This window comes from Sorghum bicolor, chromosome 4 (genome assembly GCF_000003195.3).
Source record: "Sorghum bicolor cultivar BTx623 chromosome 4, Sorghum_bicolor_NCBIv3, whole genome shotgun sequence".
Taxonomy (NCBI): Eukaryota; Viridiplantae; Streptophyta; class Magnoliopsida; order Poales; family Poaceae; genus Sorghum; species Sorghum bicolor.
Genome location: NC_012873.2, coordinates 55,209,235 through 55,224,790, shown reverse-complemented (window position 1 = coordinate 55,224,790; position 15,556 = coordinate 55,209,235). Strand labels below are relative to the sequence as shown.

General features: G+C 50.2%; 1 protein-coding gene and 1 pseudogene across 1 annotated transcript; both read right to left on the bottom strand.

Moving 5' to 3' along the window:
- The window catches only part of LOC8070596, a 7,602-nt pseudogene extending 6,617 nt beyond the window's left edge, over nucleotides 1-985 (bottom strand).
- On the bottom strand, nucleotides 1,652-3,805 carry LOC8070594 (flavonoid 3'-monooxygenase). Its single transcript, XM_002452335.2, has 2 exons — nucleotides 2,735-3,805; nucleotides 1,652-2,508 (listed from the first exon to the last, which is right to left on the bottom strand). Exons 1-2 carry the CDS (start codon nucleotides 3,641-3,643, stop codon nucleotides 1,864-1,866), a joined length of 1,554 nt encoding a protein of 517 aa, XP_002452380.1. The 5' UTR covers nucleotides 3,644-3,805; the 3' UTR covers nucleotides 1,652-1,863.

Sequence of the window (15,556 nt, the reverse complement as noted above, 5' to 3'; positions counted from 1 at the left end):
AAACATGAATGAAGGACATTAAGAACTACCACTAAGTTGGAGGAACCTGCATTGCAAGAGAAGCTTATGGTCACTGACGAGCTGTGATTTTGTGAAGCACTGACCTGAGGAGGCCTTCAGGATCAAATGGTGCCTGGCACCATGATGGAGCACGGGTGGAAGAGGTCCATTCTCTGGATAATTTATACTACATTCCTGCATGTTAGCCAAAATTTTTTATTGAGTTTTGTGACAAGGGAGCAGAAAACTGAGACTTTACACTTCATATCGAACCTTTGTGCGCGCATAAACTGGCTGTCTGTAGAGGTGATCGATCCCTAGAATTGTACGGTCAACCAACTGCATTGCAAGCTAGTCCGGTGTCTCCTCTTACTCCACATTTCACCTGACACATTCAAATGTAGCATGAACTTCAGCGCTTCTTCTTGTATAGTGAACTTCTAACAAGATAAAGAAAATGCAGAGGCACTTTGCACTTACAGAGAATGATTTCTCTGTGGAACCAGGGCCTGATATCTTGTACTCCCAGTCTGGAACGTATATACCGTACAAAAGAATAGTATAGGCTATAGAGAGGACCAGTCCTACAAATCTAGCACGACAACAACGAACCATAAGCCATAAATATGAGATACCAGTACCAGGTCAATTATTCAAATTCTATAGTTCTTGAACAGTAAATGCATAACTCAGCGTAACTACTGATCGCTCGTGAGGATAATTTTGATCTGAACTCACAATTGGTAGCGGTATCTCCTTAGCAAACCATATCCAGAATCTACATCATCATCTCCCTTGAGCCAGATTTCACATATTGCAGCCAGAAGATAGGCTATTGCAATCCTCTGCAACATAGAACCATCATATGCCGTTCTAGATGACTTACACCTTTTCCAGTACTGAATGTGTCAATTATTAGTTCTGAAAGATCTGAAAGAACAATAAAAACAATTGGGTACCTGAAGTATGCCCATCAACCGAATTTTCATTAGATCAACGCCAAATGTGAGACTGTGAACACCATGAAAAAATCCACCTGCATAAACCAACACATGGAGTGCGAACTGATTGTTACCCTAGCTAACTTTTTTTGGGAAATTTGTTAGCCCATCTTTTGATAAGAGTTGTAAGATCTAAAATACCTTGGAGAACACTGTAACGTCCGAGATCGCTCCTCTGGGACTCGCCTGCTTCCGCTTGAGGCTCCAGTTCGGGGCGGCGCCGCTCCTCCCCTCGTCCGAGTCCTCATGCTTCACCTCGTGGACGCCGGCATTGGCCACGGCGGAGTTTGCGCCGGAGGTGGCAGGGGAGGCCGAGGAGGACGCGGTGGGGCCGGATCCGGCGGCGGAGCCCTCGCCGGAGTCGTCGCCGTCGTCCCCGCGGTCGGGGGAGCGGAGGAGGAAGTCGTCGATGGAGAAATCCACTGGCAGGTCGAAGTCCAGGCCATCGCAGCCTTCGTCGCCGGTGAATTCGTGAAGGAATGGAAGGTAAGCACGTCGATCCCAGAAAGACTGCGTCGAGGAGGATTTGCGCGGCCGAGGAGGATCTGCGACGGGGAGCTCTGCATGGAGGAGGATTTGGGAGGACCGGAGGGGGCGGCGAGGAGGAATTGGGAGCAAAGCGATTTTGTTTCCTTTTTTTGTTCGGAAGAGATAGGCGTGCGGGATGCGGGTCGCAGGATGGCAGGACGAAACCGCGACGGAGGATTGTCGCACCAAAAGATTGTCCACGTTTTAGTCTTTTTAGTTGTAGGAGATAAAAGTGACCGGCAGATACGCTAAATAAGCTAAAGCGAACGGGATTTCGATGCGTACGGACGGACATGGATACGGGATAGCCAGCGAGAATCCGTTTTTTTTTCCCCTACTCCGCTGCGTATGCAGACGGCAGCAGTCTGGGTGCTGGGCGGACCTTCAACGGCACGGCGCGCTGCAGGGTGAGCCCGTATGCCTCCTCCATGTCTAGCTTGTCCGCGGTCATGCCGTCGGCGAGGTCCCAGTCCAGGGCGTGCACCAGCGTGGCCGTCATGAGCGTGACCATGCGCAGGCCCCAGCTAAGCCCTGCGCAGATCCTGCGGCCGGCGCCGAACGGGATGAGCTCGAAGTCGCTCCCTTTGACGTCGACGCCCGCGTGCGAGCCTCCCGGGAGGAAGCGGTCGGGGCGGAACTGGAGCGGCTCGGGCCACGCCTCCGGGTCGCGGGCGATCGCCCACACGTTCACCAGCAGCGTGGTGCCGGCGGGGATGCGGAACCCGTCCACCTCGCACTCCTCGGCGGCGATGCGGGGCAGCGACAGCGGCGTGGACGGGTGCATCCGGAACGTCTCCTTGATCACCGCCGTCAGGTACGTGAGGCGCGGGAGGTCCAACTCGGAGACGAGGCGGTTGCGGCCGACGACGGCGTCCAGCTCCTCCTGGGCCTTCTTCAGCACGTCCGGGTGCCGGATCAGCTCGGCCAGCGCCCACTCCACCGTGCTGGACGTCGTGTCCGTCCCCGCCGTGAAGAGGTTCTGTTGTTATCACGACATGTCCACAGAAAGTGCATGCATCCATGTGAAACACAAGAGTTGAATATACTCAAGACTCCAACAAGTCGGGATCAATTTTTTGCAACAAAAGTATGAGACATGTCCCCGTCAGTGCCGGACTGCCGGTAGCCGTGTCCATTCGGCCACATCATATCAGAGCAGTTGTTGTGCACGGGCCACGGGAAAGCAAGAGGGTAGAATAACTTACGAGGAGGAGTGCTTTGATCTCAGTCTCGGTGATCCTGCTGTCCTCGCCGTCCGCGATCGATTGCTGTTCCCGCGTCCTGGCCAGCAGCACGCTGAGCAGGTCCTTGCCTTCCTCGGCGGCCTTCCGCTCCCTGATGATCCCGTTCATCATGTCGTCGTACCTGCGGTGCAGCCGCTTCATCTTGCCGACCACGCCCTGCAGGTCGAGGCGCGCCAGCGCTGGCACGAAGTCGCCGACGTTGAAGACCCCGGCGAGCTGCATCAGCTCCACCACCATGTCCTTGAACTCCCTGGCTTCCTCCCCTCCGTCCACGGCGAACACGCGCCGCCCCACCGTGGCCCGGGCCAGCGTGTTGGTCGCGCAGACGTTGGCCACCTGGCCGAGCGGCACGCCGGCGTGCTGGTGCTGGTGCCGGGAGAGCTCTCTGACCAGGAGCGCCACCTCGCCCTCCCTGATGCTGCGGAGGTCGTCCAGGGCCTTGGCGGAGAAGAGGTGGAGCGCGCACAGCTTCCGCAGCGCGCGCCACCGGGAGCCGTAGGGCGCGAATGCCATGTCCTGGTAGTTGTACGCCACGTGCTCGGCTCCGGAGTTTGGAGGGCGGTTGCTGAAGTTGGCGTCGTGGGTGCGCAGGAACTGCGCCGCCACACGCGCCGACGCGGCCACCACCACCTCGGCGCTGCCGAACCGGAGCCGGAACAGCGGGCCGTACTTTTTCGCAAGCGCGCACATGGTGTGGTGCGGATGAGAGCCCAACTGCGGCAGGTTGCCCAGCACCGGCCAGCCCCTTGGACCGGGCGGCATAGGCCGCTTCCCCTTCCCCTTCCCGTCCCCACCGCGCCGGAGCAGGAGGCACCATACGACGACGGACACGGCCAGGGAGCCCAGCAGCAGCGGCAGCGGCACGTCCATGGTTTGAGTTGCTCGGTTCACGGAGGCGCTTTGGCGTTGGACTGAGCGTTGAGCGTGCGGTTAGCGTGGGAGTGGTTCATCTATATATACACATGCCACTTCACTTGGCGTGCTTCAGGCTTCAGCAAACAATCTCCCTGAGGCGCCGTCCCTACCTACCCACGCCGCAATTGGGGAGCTCGGAGGACTTTAGTGGTCCGTCCCCAAAAGCTTCAACTCCTAGAATCCATGTGAGTCAAACTTTTCTAACTTTGACCAACTTTATAGAAAAGAGTATCAATATCTATAACATAAAATAAGTATCTTTCAAAAATATATTCTATAATAAATTTAATGGTATTAATTTGGTACTATAAATCTTAGCATTTTTTTCTATAAATTTGGTCAAAGTTGTAAAAAATTGACTTAGAAAAACTCTAGAAATTGCAGCTTTCAGGGACGGAGGGAGTAGGAGATAAAAGAGCAAGTATAATAACAGTTTGTAAATTGGCTAAATACTGAAATGGAGGACAAAAACGAGGAAAAAGAGAACAAAAAAGAAAAAAAAAGAGAAAAATAAGAAGAAGGCTGCAAGCTTATAGCCGGCTTCGACACAAGATCGAAGAAACTCTGTGATATGATTTGCCAACTCCTAAAAATATATGCCAAGTAAAAGATCATCTTATTTCTAAGAATTTGGCAATTTTGAATTGGCAAAATTTAAAAAAAAAGACCCACAAAATAATTTTATTTCAAATGTACTGTTTCCACAAAATCATTTGAGAGCGGCAGTGCTCAGCAATCAGCAGTGCTCAATAGCGGTGTAATCAATTTTCACAAAATCATTAACAGAACGAGGAGTCGTGCAGTGAGCAGCAGTGCCCAGCAACAGTACAATCAATTCTATGTCATTTTCAACGCGGGCCTTATTTAGATTCAAAAAGTTTTTGGATTTTGACACTATAATATTTTCGTTTTTACTTGACAAACATTATCTAATCATAAAGTAACTAGGTTTAAAAGATTCGTCTCGTAATTTACAGACAAATTGTGCTATTAGTTTTAGTTCTCATCTATATTTAATATTCTATGTATGTGACGTAAAATTCGATATAACAGAAAATTTTGAAAAGTTTTTGGTTTTTAGTGTGAACTAAACAAGGCCACAGCAGCAGGAGGACGAGCTGTGCAATTAGAGCAGATGCAGCAGCTGTCCAAAGGAGCGCGCGAAGAGGACGCGCGGGGCGTGGGAAGAGGCGGTTGCGTCCAACCTCCGATGCCAAGTCCGATAGGCGCGTGTATCTTTATAGGCTGGGAGAACTTTGGGCATGTTAAAATTTAAAAGTTTACAAAATTTTCCATCACATCGAATCTTGCGGTACGTACAAGGAGCATTAAATATAGATAAAAAAATAACTAATTGTACAATTTACCTATAAACCGTGAGACGAATCTTTTAAACCTAGTTATTCTATGATTGGATAGTGTTTGTCAAATACAAACGAAAGTGCTATAGTGTCAAAATCAAAAAAAAATGCATGTAAGAGCATCTCTAACAGTTTGCTAAAGCACTTGTCATCCCAAAAAAATTTAGCAAAAGAGGTAAAAATTTGCTCCAACAGTTTAGTATTCCCACTTGTCAAATTGTTTCACTTGCCAATTTTCTCAGCCGCGCGTGTAGATTTCCGCCGCGCGGACGCGCTTGCCATCGTGTGATTCCTCGTCTTCGCTTCCCTTCCCGCGTGCCAGGTGAAAGTTCTGGCTCGTACTCCCTGCCGAGCTGCTGCCAAGATTCGCTTGCATATTCTATGGCCTTGTTTAGTTCACCCTGAAAATCAAAAAATTTTCAAGATTTTCCGTCACATCGAATCTTGTGGCACATGCATGAAACATTAAATATAGACGAAAACAAAAACTAATTATACAGTTTAGCTGTAAATCACGAGACGAATCTTTTAATCCTAGTTAGTCTATGATTAGATAATATTTTTCACAAACAAACGAAAGTGCTACAGTACCGAAAACTTTTCACTTTTCGGAACTAAACAAGGCCCATGTTGAGCTGCTCCCTGTCTTGTCACCAGCAGGAATTGACAGAAAAGTTTGTGTTGCCTCGAAACCTGCCGGCCTACTTGTTGCTGCAGAGGTGCTGTGGTGCTGCTCGATAGCGATGACATGTGCTGGTACTGATAGCTGATCGTGGAGGAGGAGATCTTGGAGATGGCTGGCTTGGTCACTTGTACACCGTGGAAGGAAGAGGTGGCTGGCCGTGCGCTGTACGACACGGCGGCGCGACGGACAACAGAACCCTTGCGAGCAGACAAAGGGCGCGGAGGAAGGATGGATCCATCAATTTGGTAGTTGGTAGTTTAGTGGTGGGCCTGTTTTTTTTTATAATTTGGCAAGTTCAATTGGCAACTTGTTGGAGATGACAAATTATTTTACTTGCCAAATCTTTTAGCAACTTGTCAAAACATAAGATTTGGCAAAAGTTTTTTAGCAAATTGTTGGAGATGCTCTAAACAAGGCCGAAATATGCCAACTTCCTATTTTTACCAAGTTGAGATGCCAAATTGTTGGTGAATGTTTTTTCATGTTTTATCAAAAATTTATTGATGCCAGGTAGAGATAGCAAACTTTTGGAGATGTTTTAATAGTGAAGAACTAGCTATTATTTGTGTAGGCTGAGAGAAGGCTACAAAGAATCTTACAACCAACAAGCCTTACTCTAGAAGGTTTTTCTCCGTGTGCCATTAAGAAAGATGATCTCTTCTTTTATGCTACTAAAAAGTTAAAGCGTATGTCATGATATTTTTCTTTTTTCCCCTCCACGCCATTATGTCCATCTTTTATTTGATTTTCCGTCGTTTGCTAACTCTGGCATGTGAGCCCGACTACAAAATTATGTCCAAAATACCCCCTGTATCCCAATCCCTCCCGACTCCCAACAATGGCATCAGTGGCGCCGTCGATGGATCTAAGGGTGATGTTGCCCTTGTGCAGCTTCAACGCACCAGCCCCCGGCATGGCCGAGAGCCGGAACGCCTCGGCGCCACCGAACCCCAAGGCCACCATGACAAAAGCCTCCCGCTGTCGTGCCCTCTGCAGGCTTCGATCCCGCTCTCCTGGGCGGACTTGATTTGGGTGGGGCCGGGGCCACCACTACCAGCGCCAGGCGTCGCGGCCGCCTGATGCGCCACTTCTTGTGCCGGCACGGTGGCGGTGCTGGGATCGGAGCAGAGATGGATGCATATATGATTGCGGCGACAACGAGGACGCAATGACGAATGGTGCCACCTCGGATTAGGGAACCAGGGAGCAGGTGGAGCATGCCCACGAGGCGGCGGTGTAGGCGTGGCTGGCGTCCATGCCGCTCAGCGAGGAGCTGGAGCGGCTTCGTGCCGAGTTGGCGGTGGCCAAGATCCTCCTTGCCAAGAAAGGCCAAGGCCCGCGTCGAGGAGGCCGAGGTGGCACGCGTATGGGATGTATTTCCCAAGCTTCACTTTCGCATGATGAAATGCCCATTATCCCCAGGGGCTGATTGCGGATAGGTTTCACGGCAAGAAATAAGGGAACACAGCCGCCGTGGCAAGGCTGGACGCAGCGCGCGCCAAGGGACGAGTGGGCGTTGAGGTCGTGCTGCGCTAACACGGCGAAACAATGAAGCAACAGCTCATAGATTAACACAAGAAGAACTGAACATAATTTCAAAAACATGAAAGCTTGTTGGACTAAGGCCTTGTTTAGTTCTGAAAAAATTTGGATTTCGGTATGGTAGCATTTTCGTTTTTATTTGACAAATATTATTCAATCATAGACTAACTAGTCTCAAAAGATCTATCTCGTGATTTACAGGCAAACTGTATAATTAGTTTTTGTTTTCATCTATATTTAATACTCCATGCATGTGCCGTAAGATTAGATGTGACATAGAATCTTGAAAAGTTTTTGGTTTTAGAGTGAACTAAACAAGGCCTAAAAACACAAACAAAAATCTGGCACTCTACTTCATACATCGGACTGAAACAGCGGGTCGACGAAGGCCTTGTTTAGATTTTTTTTTTGATTTTGACACTAGCAATTTTGTTTTTATTTGACAAACATTGTCCAATTATGAAGTACCTAGACTTAAAAGATTTGTCTTATAATTTACAGGCAAATTGTTTTTATCTATATTTAATACTTTATACATGGGCCGCAAGATTCAATGTGACGGAAAACCTTAAAAAGTTTTTGATTTTTAAGGTGAACTAAACATGGCCTAACTCTTGTTCATACTAGCAAAGGTCAACGTTGAGGTGCCGGTTTAGACCTCGTTTAGTTTCTAAGATTTCTCTTCACACATAGACATTAAATATAAATAAATAAAAAATAACTAATTATACAGTTTATCTATAATTTACAAAATGATTCTTTTAAATCTAGTTATTTTATGTTTATACCATAATTATCAAATACAAATAAAAATACTATAGTAATTAAACTAAAAAAAATATCGTGAAGTAAACAAGGTCTCAATCGATCGAACAAAAGTCTTCGAACTCTATTATGAAACAGCGGAGCCAGAAGCCAGCCCTGCATCATGCTTCATGCGAGTTGCCGATTCCTCCGTCATGGGAACGGGCCGATGCCGGTGCTCGTCGCCACCGCCACCGAGCGCCTTCCGTGCACACGAGCCCAACCGCCTTGGCAAGGCGGGAGAGGTCCACAGCCGCCAGAGGGTTCATCAAACGGGTCGACGTCGGAGGGTGGGGGCTCCCGGCGCCGCCGCCGCACGAGAGCAGACGAGTTGCCAGTTGCCACAGTCGAGGTACGGACGAACCGAACTTTGACTTTGATCCGCTGTTGTGTGCGTGGGGCGTACGCAACTCGCCTGCGCCCGGCGCGTCGTCTGCTCTCTGCTCCCTCACACGAGCGCCCGCGCTCGCTCCTTTTTTTGCTGCTGGCTTGTTGCTGCACCGGCGCTTCAATCCCGGGGCTCGCTCATTCTTGCCGCGCTGTGCTAGTGCCAGAGATGGATACGTCTTTCTTTAGAAAAAAGGAGTACGTGTTTGGTATGTACTATCAACGTATACATGTCTGTGCTCAGTCGAGTGCAGACTGCAGAGGTGGATACATACATGTTGCGCTGTGCGAGTGCCGCAGCTGATCCAACTCACTTTTAAGTGCATATAGAAATTGCTATAGAACTGGTTGGAAAGACAAGTTTTTAAGGGTAATTAATTGCACGCTCTTTTCCTTGAAAATTGACAATGGAAACTATAGGTTGGGACTACCATAATACCCCAAACAAATCTTAGTCTTTGAATTTTTAGATATGATTTATTAAATTAAATTAATTAATTAAGAACATAAAAGATAATGTCCAATCCTCAAGTCACTGAGACAGAAACTAGCAGGTGCCCCTTCCTTTTCTGCCGCTGCCCTTTCTTTTTCGTGATTTGTCATGTACTACACACCCACATGCTAGTCACTACTCACTATTCACTCCGTTCTAAAATAAAGTACATTCTGGCATTTGAGATGTATTTTCAAATATAATACATTTGAAAAACAAGAAGATAATATTTACTTAAATAAAGTTACGGAAGAGTAAAGTAATTGAGTGCTTATTACCATATACTTTCTATATGAAAACTTAAATTACATCCTTTAATCATGCGAATAGAATCAAATATCAATAGGTTAGAAAATTAAGTGAGAGATACATGTGTCTATTGTCCTCTCTCTTATTTTGCCTTAGAATAGACACAACACACTGTATCACTGTATTTCAAGACGGGACGAGTAGATCTCATCATACACATGCAAAATCAGGTACATGTCACGTTGCCCAAATTCAAGTGACGTAAAATTGCATGTTAAAAATAAATAATCAAATAAGTATATATATGTCACATATTTTCTCTTGTGAGGTAATAAATTAAAGTTTTAAAGTGTCCCATTGGCCTGGGATGTCATATCGAGTGTTCGGATAGTAATAATAAAAATAAATTACAGAAGTCCTCAGTACTCCGGTATTCGAATTTATTAAGCCTAATCAATCCAGCATCAGCATATGTTTACTATATTTTTACTATAACACTATGTTGTCAAAATTATGGACTAATTATGATTAAAAGATTCATCTAGCAAACTAGTCGCAATCTATATAATTAGTTTTTTTAATCTATATTTAATACTCCATACTCCCTCCATACCTATAAAGAAAGTCGTTTTAGACAAGATTTGGGTCAAACATTGAGAATATAAATCATGAATAACTTTTAAGTTGTTGAGTTTGAAAATATGAAAACCATATGAATAGATTTGTCTTGCAAAATACTTTCTTAAAAATATACATATATCACTTTTTTGATAAATATTTTTATAAAAATAAGAAGTCAAAGTTAGGCTTTAGAGACCGTCGCTGTCCTAAACGACTTCCTTTATAAATATGGAGAAAGTACATGTATTTAAATATCTGATAAGATAAGGAGTAAACTATAGGTTGAGAAACACGGGTTGTTTGGTTGGAGAGACTAAAATTTATAGCAATTAGTATTTAATTATGGACCAATTAGACTTTAAAAAATCATTTCACAAAGTATCCTCTAGCTTTATGCTTAGTTTCTTAAATAATCTATATTTAATACTTCATATATGTGTCTAAAAAGGCCTCTAGCTTAGTTGGTTAGAGGAACCCAGCGACACTCCTTAGATCCCGAGTTCGACTCTTCATGGGAGCGAATTTTTAGGCTAAGGTTAAAAGAATCCCCTCGTCTATCCCATGCCAAAGCATAGGACTGAGGCCCGGTCTCAATCTCACATGGGCTATGGTGCCGCTGTGTAAGGGTGGGGCAGGGGTTCGAGGGTTTTCTCGACCTATGTGAGAAGATCTTCTTCTTAATATAATGTCCAGGGGTTGTCTTACCCTCCCCCGGCATGTCGAGATTTTTTAAAAAACATTTGATGTGATAAGAACTAAAATTTAACTGAACATGCCTAAACAAGGCCGCTTGGGCAGTCAGTGTTATGGGTTGTGTTTCGTGGGGGGTCTGTGTTGTGGGTTATGTTTTGTGGGCCGTGGCTTCTTTGCATCCACTTGCCGCCTGGCTGGTCAGTGTTATGGGCTGTGTTTCGTGGGAGGATCGGTGTTGTAGGCTATGTTTCGTGGGGCCATTGCCTAAACAACTCCGCCTTGGAGGTCAGTGTTGTGGGTCGTGTTTCGTGAGGTCATGGCTTCTTTGCATCCACTTGCCGCCTGGACGGTTAGTGTTGTGGGTTGTGTTTTATGGGGGTCAGTGTCGTGGGCTGTGTTTCGTGGGGTCGTGGCTTCTTTGCATCCACTTGTCCTAGCTACATACCCACACGGGGCCAGCCGACCACACGTGTCGAGGGTATCAATAAGGGGTACCCTCACCGATGCACGTAACAAGACTATCCGTACGCAGGACGAGGCCCTCGACTCGACGCTCTGGCCGTACATATACGCAGCCATCGACGTCCACAGCCTCGAAGACGGAAATAGCGTCGAGCGAATCGATCAGGGGTCAAGCGCTAGCTGCCGTCGAATACGGAAACGGGCTCGAGCGAGTCGGGAAGCGTTGAGCGCAAGGACACTGTCCGCCGCCTGACGCGCGCACGAGAGCCAGGGCATTTAATGCACCTGCCGTTTTCCCACCTAACACACTGGTCACGGGAAGCGTGATAGGAAACAGGCACCCGTCCCATCGTTCTTTTTGCAGCCTTCTCCACCAAACGACCCGGGGCGTGTCAGGACGCAGGAAACAAGGATGAAACGTCTAATCGGGAGCCCCTCGAGACATCCAAGGTCAGCGCTCCGGATATCAGCACGTTACACGGCGTCCGACCCTCGACCGAACAGGGTTCCTTCCTAGGGACGAGTTGGGCGTCGACTGACAACACCACAATCACCCTGCCGGATCTGCCGCCATACCGTACAAGCATGCGACCTTTGGACCAGCGCAAGACGGCGCGCAGGGCAGAATGCAGGGGCACGCGTAATCATCATTAGGCTATCAAGACGGGACGGCTCGAGGCCATGCCGTACGGAAGCCTCGAGTAGGTCAGCGCTCCATGCTGCTATCGACCCCTACTCTGACGCCTATACATGTACCCTGGGTCTCTCCTTGGAGCTATAAAAGGAGGGACTCAGGAATAGAACGCAAGGCGACACCATACGCAGTAGAGCTCACACACTCCATACGACGCTTGTATTCACCCCTGTACAAGCACTTAGGTGCAAGATAATACAGACTTCCCTCCCCCGCTGGACGTAGGGCCTTCTCTTGCCCGAACCAGGATAAATCTTTGCGTCTTCTTGCATCACTATCTGGGAAAGGGAGCACGCATACAAATTCACTCGTTGGTGTGACCCCCCGTGGGGAAAACACCGACAGTTGACGCGCCAGGTAGGGGTCCTGCGTGTTTTTCATCGATTTCCCACTCCTTTCCAGATGGCTGCTCTCGCCTCGCCGATTCCGCGCTCCACGGTGATTTGGTTTGGGAGTCTCGAATTCATGTCTACGGGCTCCGGCTACGACATGATCTTGCTCTCAGTCAAAGGACCAGGAGGAACCCGTGTTGCACCAGCACGGTCGAGGGCCCCGAGACGCCCTCGCCACCATGCCTCCCCGCCCAAGAAGAGGCGGGGACAGCATCACCGCCGCTCCTCTGCCTCATCACGACTGACAACTCGTGCGAGGCAGGAGGTGGGCCACGAGCCGGCAACACCATATGCCGGAACCACGAGCACGACGGCTCAGCACGGCACGACGACGGGAGGGGACGTGTCTCGCGCGCCCTCCCCCACCGCCGCTAAGCTACTTCCACACGGGTTGGCACTGCTATTCGGATTGGACAACGCCGCGGCGTCGCTCGTCAGAGCAATATGCCCAAGCGCCCAGACGTACGTAGAGAGACTAGTGGTCCTCCCACGTAACTCTGAGGCACTACGACCGACGTCCGGACTGCCGAATTTCTCCCAGGTGCGAGGCCTCCGCTGCCTAGGCCCTGGGCGATACACGATCACCTCACTCAGGCAACGGCTGCTGGAGGAGGGACGGGGACGCTTCTACGCCGCCGAGCCAGACTCCGACTCCGAGACCGATAGCTACGACCCTACGAGGGAATGCTATCACGTCGACGGGGCAGTAGAAACTACTGACGAGACACAGGATGCTGCAGCGGGCGGTCGAGCCCCTGCAGCACGGGAAGACCCCAGGACGCCTGGGAACGACGGACAGGTCGACCCCCCTCCACAGGAAGACAAGGCCGCGTAGCTTGCCCAGCTACGAGAGCTCAAGATGAAGCTCGACGAAGACCGTGAGCGCCTCGTCCTGCTTGAGCAAATCCTTGAGCAAGACCTGCCCTACCCGCCGGGCGGAAGTGTCCGCAGACGCGCTCGAGAGGTACATCGACAAATCGTCGGAGACGCTGAGCCAGAGCAGCCCATCAGCCGTTTCCCTCGAGCGGGCCAAAATGCAGTGGCGGCGACGATGCTACTGCGCAACATGACAGAACCATCGAACTCCCAGGCTCGGCGCATTCGAGATGAGGTACAGACTCTGCTCCAGGTAGCGGCAGTTCAACAAGTCGAAAGCTCAGCTTCTCGACGACGAGGAGCTGCCACTGAAAAGCGCGACGAGCCGCCTCAAAATGAAATGGAGGTGTCAGTCCATCAACAGCCTCCTCCTCGGGGCAGAAAGACCGCTCTCGTTCTCCCCGTCGACAATCAGCGTCGACACGACGCGCGGCATGACATCGAAGAGAATCGACGCTGCCGGCACGGAGACGCGGAAGAGCGCGGTTACAGCGCACATTGCGGTGGGAGGTACAACAGCGACGAGGACCGGGTGGCCCTCGAGCCACCGGGCCCACGGGTGTTCAGCAGGGCAATCCGCAGCACACCCCTGCCCAGTCCATTCCGACCCCTGACCAGCATCGCGAAATACAATGGTGAGACCAAACCAGAATTATGGCTGGCCGATTTTAGGCTGGCCTGTCAGCTAGGTGGCGCTCGAGGTGATGATCGAGCCATCATCAGACAGCTACCGCTCTTCCTCTCCGACACCGCCCGTCGATGGCTCGAGGAACTTCCAGCAAATCAGATTCACGACTGGGTCGATTTGGTTAAAGTATTTGAGGGTAATTTCAAAGGGACCTACATACGGCCCGGGAACTCGTGGGACCTCAGCAAATGCAAGCAGAAGTCAGGAGAAACTCTTCGAGAGTATGCTCGACGCTTCTCGAAGCAGCGCACTGAGCTGCCACACATCCCTGACCATGACGTCGTCTTGGCTTTTGTCTCTGGTACCACCAGTCGAGACTTAGTGCGGGAACTGGGCCGAAATCGCCCTCAGACCGTCGACGAGCTGATGGACGTAGTGGCGAACTACGCAGCAGGGGAGGAGGCAGTCGGCGCTTTCTTCCGCTGTGAAGGAGGGAAAGGCAAGCGGCCTGTCGATGAAGATGGAACCCCCAGTCGAGGGCTCAAGAAAAACAAGAAGAAGCAGAAAGCACGGCAGTTGCAACGGGAAGATTTCGACGACAACCTTGTTGCCGCCATGGAGCGGAAGAAGCCTCGAGGCCCTCCAGATGGAGGTATCTTCGATAAGATGCTAGAGGAACCATGCCCTTACCATAAGGGGGCGCCAACCACAAGCTCAAGGACTGTCGTATGCTGAAAAGGCATTTCGATGGTCTAGGGTTCAAAAGGGATGAGCGTGACGACTCGAAGAAGGAGAAGGGCAGCGACAAAGAGGACACCAAGGACGACGACGGCTTCCCCGCCGTCCACGACTGCTACATGATCTATGGTGGGCCTTCGACACAGTTGACCACGAGGCAGCGCAAAAGGGAACGCCGTGAGGTCTTCGCGGCAAGAATGGCGGTGCCCCAGTACCTCAGCTGGTCGAGCACCCCCATTACCTTCGATCAAGAGGACCACCCCGACAAGGTAGTCGCCCCAGGCGTCTACCCGCTCGTCGTCGACCCTATCATCATCAACACCCGGCTCTCCAAGGTGCTAATGGACGGAGGCAGCAGCCTCAACATCATCTACCTCGAGACCCTCGACCTCCTTGGCATCGATAGGGGACGGCTCCAGCCAAGCGCTGGCGGTTTCCATGGCGTCGTGCCAGGAAAAAAGGCGTTGCCCGTAGGTCGAATCGACCTACCGGTCTGCTTTGGCACGGCGGCCAACTTCAGGAAGGAGACCCTCACCTTCGAGGTGGTCGGGTTCCGTGGCACGTACCACGCCATCATCGGGCGCCCGGGCTACGCCAAGTTCATGGCCATACCCAACTACACCTACTTGAAGCTGAAGATGCCCGGTCCCAAAGGCGTCATCACTGTTAGCTCCTCCTTTGAGCACGCTTACGAGTGCGACGTCGAGTGCGTCGAATATGGGGAGGCGGTCGAGAGCTCCGCCGAGCTCGTCGCAAAACTCGAAGCCCTGGCCGCTGAGGCTCCAGAGCCCAAGCGTCACGCGGGCAACTTCGAGCCAGCAGAGGGAACCAAGAAGATCCCGCTCGACCCCAACAACTCCGACGACAAGGTGCTGACGATCAGCGCCGACCTCGAACCCAAATAGGAAGCTGTGCTCGTCGACTTTCTCCGTGCGAACACCGACATGTTTGCATGGAGTCCCTCGGACATGCCAGGCATACCGAGGGAAGTCGCCGAGCACTCCTTGGAAATTCGAGCCGGTTCCAAGCCAGTGAAGCAGCGGTTGCGCCGATTCGACGAGGAGAAGCGCAAGATCATTGGTGAGGAAATCCACAAGCTTTTGATGGCCGGATTCATCAAGGAGGTTCATCATCCCGACTGGTTAGCAAACCCTGTATTAGTTAAGAAAAAGAATGGGAAAATGAGGATGTGTGTCGATTATACAAGTCTAAATAAAGCATGTCCGAAAATTCCTTTTCCATT